Genomic DNA, 5,005 nt, shown 5'->3' on the forward strand with positions numbered 1-5,005 from the left:
CTTTCTTTCTCTGTGCGTGTGTGCGTGGTCTCGATCCTCCTCTCTCTCTCTCTCTCCCTCCTCTTTTTGAGTTATGCGAGTAGCACTCCCACTCTCTGGCTTACCTGGGTCAATGTATGTTTGCACCCCGCGGCGGGGCGCGCAGGAGGGTGGACGCGCCTGTGTTGCCCTCTCTGCGCGACCTCACGTGCACGCGGGCCTTCATGTCATTTTTTTTTTGCTGTTGCGTGCAGATTCTTGCGCCCTTTGCTTGTGTGTGTTATTATTATTATTATTACTATTATTGCTATTCTGCGGTGCCACTGTTATTATTGTTTTGTAATCCATCCGGTGACGGTTGCGCGTTGCCGGCTTTTTTTTGTTTTGCTTTTTGCTTTCACGCGTCCAGCGTCTCTCTTCCTTTTTTGCCTTCTCTGCGTGACGGTCTGGGGGAACGCAGGGGCAACACGACAGCTGACCCAAAGCACACACGCACACTCACGAAACGGGAGCGCGCAAGCCGCATGTCTGCTTCGGCGACCGCCTGGGTTCTCAGCATGGGCTCCGCCTGCTGCGCAAGCTGCGGAGCCTGGATGCCGCAGCAGCGGGGTTCACCCTCGTCGTCACCAGCGATGTGGTGCCAACAGTGCGGGACACATAATTATAATAACAGCGGCATTCATGGGCCCTACACCTGCGATGCTCGCAACAACACCGCCGCCGCACTGCTGTTTACGCCGGAGGAAATTCGAGCCGCGCAGGCTGAAGTGTTGACAGCACTGGCAAAGACAGACATAACCGCAGAGATGGCGGTCGGCAACACACACGTTGACAACCGTGTGCTGGAGGAGGCGTTCTGTGACACTTGTGGTGTGCACCGCCAGTGCAAAGTATTCGCACGACAGATACGAAGCGCCGATGAGGGGCAGACAATATTTTATCAGTGCACAAAATGCAATGCGGAGTGGCAGCTCAACTCTTAACCCCTCAGCCTCCGTTGCTTTGCTTCTAGCTTTGTTGTTGTTCTTGTGGACGTTGTCTCTCTGCCTTTCTTTCTCTCTCTCTCTGTGTGTGTGTGTCTCCCAGTCTTCGCTACGAGTAAGCCAGAGGGTGGTGTGCGTGTGCGTTGTTATTCAATGAAATGGGGCGGACTGCCGTCACGCGCTTCCATGCGCCTCTCCACTCGTATGGAGTGTGGTGCGTGGGGTATAACATTTTTTCCGTCATCGGTGTTTAACTGTGTGGCTTGCTCTCCCGCTGCGTGGTGCTCATTTCCCACGTTTACGTGCAGCTAGTCTTCCTCCTGACGATATCTGCTGCAGTCTTTCCTCTTCCCTTTTTGTTTGCTTCTGTGTCCCTCGCTCTCGCACGCGTTGTGAGGGGAGTGGACGTCTGTGTGTGTGTCTGTGCGTGTTGGTGTCACCGTCGTGCTGCCGGCAAAATATAGTTGTGAAGACTGCGGCAGCGAGGGACAACAGGAAGCACCAGCAACAAACAGCCGGCTCGTCGAGGAAGGGTTCTGGGGACAGACAGGTGAAAAGAGACGACGACGGGGACGATGAGCTCCGAGACCACAGTGCAGCCGGCAGCGGGGCTGCACACGAGTGAGGGCACGACCGTGGACAGAACTATCAATCTCTTTAACGCCACCCAGCACAGTTCGTATGAGTGCGATATCGAGACCCTGCCGCTTGGGTTCCTCTCCGCGAACCGCGTGGTGTCGGTGCTGGAGAAGGCCATTGAGCGGCTGGAGCTGCTTAGTCTGTTGGATACAACGTCGCCAGAAGAGGGGGCCACCCGCCCACTTCTCCCCGGTGTCGGCGGCGGAGGCCGCGCGAATGCTGCGGATGCTGATCAGACCAAGTCCCCCACCTTCACCCCGCGAAAGGCGGTGGTGATACTCTCAGGCAACGAAGATATGCCGCGCAAGACGATGCGGGAAGTCAATTCGGCGTTGTTGGCCGTTGCAAACACGCAACGCACAGGGCGTCCCACGGTGGCGGAATTGGTGGAGGAGCAGCAGCGACTGGAACGGCGGTACGGGGAGCTGCTGCGTAAGACTAAAAAGGCTAAGCCAAGCCCCAATGAGCCGGAGCTTGATCCGAGCTGTTTTGCCGCCGTTGAAGACACGGAGCAGGCAGCTGTCATGATGGAGCTCAAGGAGACTTCGCGAACCCTGCGAGAACACAACAAGGCCCTCTTCATTCAACTCAAGGACAACCCCCACGATGCGGATAACTGGAAAAAAGTTGGAAATGAGCGGTCCGAGCTGACACAGTTGTTTCAAGCTCTGGTGCGGGAGCTAACAACAGGGTACAACACGGCAAAGACCTCCGTCTCTACAGGAGGATTGCAACGCACCAATAGCAAACGCCAACGCTCCGCAAACACAGAGAGTTTGGGAGTGGATTCCAGGGACGCCACGTTGCCGCTAATGAAAAATCGCTTCGGTAGTGCCGTCCAAATGAAGCGAAGCACGCGAGGCCCTTTAGCACCACGTATTCCTCTTACCTCCTACTTTGATCGCTTTGCCAAGCTGATTTCGGACGAGCAGAACGCCCAGCGTTGGGCCGAAGAACTTCTCATCAAGGAGAAGGAGATGAACCAGAACGTGAAGCAGCTGCAGTACGACCTAAAGGCGGAGAAGCTGTTGAAGGAGAAGGATGTAGCTGAGCGTCGCCAGCGCATTGCCGAGCTAAAGGTCAAACTTCGGCTAGAGAAGAAGCAGGTGAAGCAGCAGAGTGAGATGGTGCGGGCCGAGGTCGAGGCCTCGCATGAGGCGCGACAACGAAGTGCCCGTGAGGAGGAGCGTCTTGTGCTTGAGAAAATACGTGGATTTGAGCAGGAGGAACGCATGGAGGATTTGGCGCACGCAGACTTCAAGGAACACCTGATTGAGCGCACCGAGGCGATGGATGAACTTGCGAATCAGTGGGACCGAAAGAACCAGAGCGAGATCAAGCGGGTCGAGGCACGCAAGATTGATGTAGAGCAGATGCGGCAGCAGTGTGCGGAGCGATTGGAGAAGGCGTTGAAGGATAAGGAGTTGGAGCTGCAGCTCAAGCAACAACGCGATGATGAGCGACAGCAGGAGGAGACGCAAAAGACGGCAGCTGAAACTCAGGCAAACTTGGTGTACGATGCCGTGTCCCAGATTCAGTCTGCAATCCGTGCCATGTTTACACGACAGGCTCTCACTCTCCTCAAGAAGAAGAACAAAAAGAAGCGCAAGGCAGAAAATGCATAGCCCCGCCGGGGAAGTGGGTGCTGAGGACATGGAAGGTATGAGCATACAGCTCCACCTCATTGCGTCCATCTAGATGTGCCGATACGCCTGCGTGAGTACATGATAAAAACGACAAGTACAACACTTGGTCATGAATTGAATGCCGCGTGGATCAAATGAGAGGAATCATGTCTGGAGGTAATATCTGTATCCTCGTATCTATGCCAAAGGAGATGCATATGTGGGTAGTTCGACACTCTTGCTCTTTTTGCCTGTTTGCTTTGCTTCTTCCTCTTTCTTGTACTTGTTTTTCAGATTTGCCCTCCCCCACCACTTGAACTTCAACTTGAATGTTGCTATGTATAGAACGTGACACGGCACGAGGATCGAGCCTTGGATCTTTTCGTTGGAGGGAGAAACTCGAGTGCAAACACGGAGTTGCTGTTCGCTTTCCGTTCCTTATATATATATATATATATCCTTATAACCTCCCACCCTTCACTCTCAGCGTGCAACACGTGCTCCTTATATACATTGTACGCATGACGAAGGTGCTGTTTGTGCTTAATGATTCCTTTCTCTGACGCTCTTACTCTCCTATTTTTTTTCCTTTTTGGGGAGAGGTGGGGTGGGCTTGCTTGCGTACTTGCACCTCCACGTTACCCCTTCACTGTAAGCAGTGGGGTGTAAAGTGTGCGTGTGCGTGCAAGTTCCGATGAGGCGCCGCTCCCCGTCGCTGCGGCGGCGGAAGCTTTACAAGCTCGAGGGGAAGAACCAGCGGCAGCCGGCGGTAGGAGCCACGCAGGCGACGCCCCGCACGACGGCGCGGCCCAGAGCAGAAGAGCGTGCCACTACACCCATGACGGAACAGGAAACGGCCGCGTTGTTTCTCGCCGAACTGGCAGCTACCACCGTCACGGAGCGGGCGGCGGCGGCGGCGGCGGCAGGGGAGAAGGAAGTCAAACAAACGGGGGCGAGGAGTCGTGGCAAAAGAATGCCTCTGGTGCGCACGGCCACAAGAGAAGGGAAACGGTCCTCTGCCTCCACAAGGACTTCTGGCACCGCTAAGCCCTCTGCGCTGGGGCAACTGGAAATTCCGGCGCTGCCGCTTGAGGAGGGCGAGGAGGATGCTTATGTCTCGACGGAAGTGCTGCGGCAAACCGCCGCATTTCTTGCACGTCTCACACCGGCACGATCGAAGCAATTCTGGGCGCTGCGTCAAGTGGCACGTGGGGAGTTGAGCGGCCGATCGGCCGCGAAAGTGAAAGAAATGGCGCCCGCGTCCGATGAGGGGGAGGAAGAGGAGGAGGAGGAAGACGTCGATCTTACGTCGAGTGAGGGTCCCGGTGACAGGTCTTTGTCTGGCGCGGCGAGCGAAGGTGAGGTGCCCTCTTCCTCAGAGGAGGTGGAGGATAGTTCCTTGCCACTACCACCGAGAACAGCAACAGCAACCACAGCAAAGAAGATGGGTGTCGGTAAATGCAGTAAGGAGATGCGGAATACAAAGCGGCGTGGCGGCGGCGCACTATTTAGCAGCAACCCGGATGTTTGGGAGGATTGAGGGCAATGGCATTCTCTCGCCGATTCTCCATTCACCCAGAACGAAATGTGCTCCTGCTGCTTCCGTTGGTTGTGGCGTGCTGCGTCGTGGACACCCCAGGTTGGAGGAGGAGGAATGACGAGTAAACAGAAGGAGAAGGATACCAAATAATAATGGGCAGCGGAATACCACCCAGGGCAGTGAAAAGGAAGCAAAGGTCATAATCTTTGGCGGGTGGTGCACGACTGTCTTTGAGTGCC

The 5,005-nt window shown here is 55.5% G+C and overlaps 3 protein-coding genes across 3 annotated transcripts, besides 5 other annotated features; all 3 read left to right on the forward strand.

The window, feature by feature from the left end:
* The first annotated feature begins 28 nt into the window (after nt 1-28).
* Nucleotides 29-64: a microsatellite.
* A 195-nt stretch (nt 65-259) lies between these two features.
* Nucleotides 260-291: a microsatellite.
* A 212-nt stretch (nt 292-503) lies between these two features.
* On the forward strand, nt 504-962 carry Tco025E_09044 (DNA-directed RNA polymerase; the record flags this gene model as incomplete). The annotated part of the gene is made up of 1 exon (XM_029375871.1): nt 504-962. One exon carries the CDS (start codon nt 504-506, stop codon nt 960-962), a length of 459 nt encoding a protein of 152 aa, XP_029224000.1.
* Nucleotides 963-1,017: 55 nt separating this feature from the next.
* Nucleotides 1,018-1,046: a microsatellite.
* Nucleotides 1,047-1,369: 323 nt separating this feature from the next.
* Nucleotides 1,370-1,400: a microsatellite.
* Nucleotides 1,401-1,537: 137 nt separating this feature from the next.
* On the forward strand, nt 1,538-3,226 carry Tco025E_09045 (flagellar associated protein; the record flags this gene model as incomplete). Its single annotated transcript, XM_029375872.1, has 1 exon — nt 1,538-3,226. One exon carries the CDS (start codon nt 1,538-1,540, stop codon nt 3,224-3,226), a length of 1,689 nt encoding a protein of 562 aa, XP_029224001.1.
* A 439-nt stretch (nt 3,227-3,665) lies between these two features.
* Nucleotides 3,666-3,684: a microsatellite.
* Nucleotides 3,685-3,920: 236 nt separating this feature from the next.
* On the forward strand, nt 3,921-4,766 carry Tco025E_09046 (uncharacterized protein; the record flags this gene model as incomplete). Its single annotated transcript, XM_029375873.1, has 1 exon — nt 3,921-4,766. One exon carries the CDS (start codon nt 3,921-3,923, stop codon nt 4,764-4,766), a length of 846 nt encoding a protein of 281 aa, XP_029224002.1.
* Nucleotides 4,767-5,005: the final 239 nt, after the last annotated feature.

The sequence above is a fragment of the Trypanosoma conorhini genome, assembly GCF_003719485.1.
Source record: "Trypanosoma conorhini strain 025E chromosome Unknown Tco_14.4_contig_00958, whole genome shotgun sequence".
NCBI classification, from domain to species: Eukaryota; Euglenozoa; class Kinetoplastea; order Trypanosomatida; family Trypanosomatidae; genus Trypanosoma; species Trypanosoma conorhini.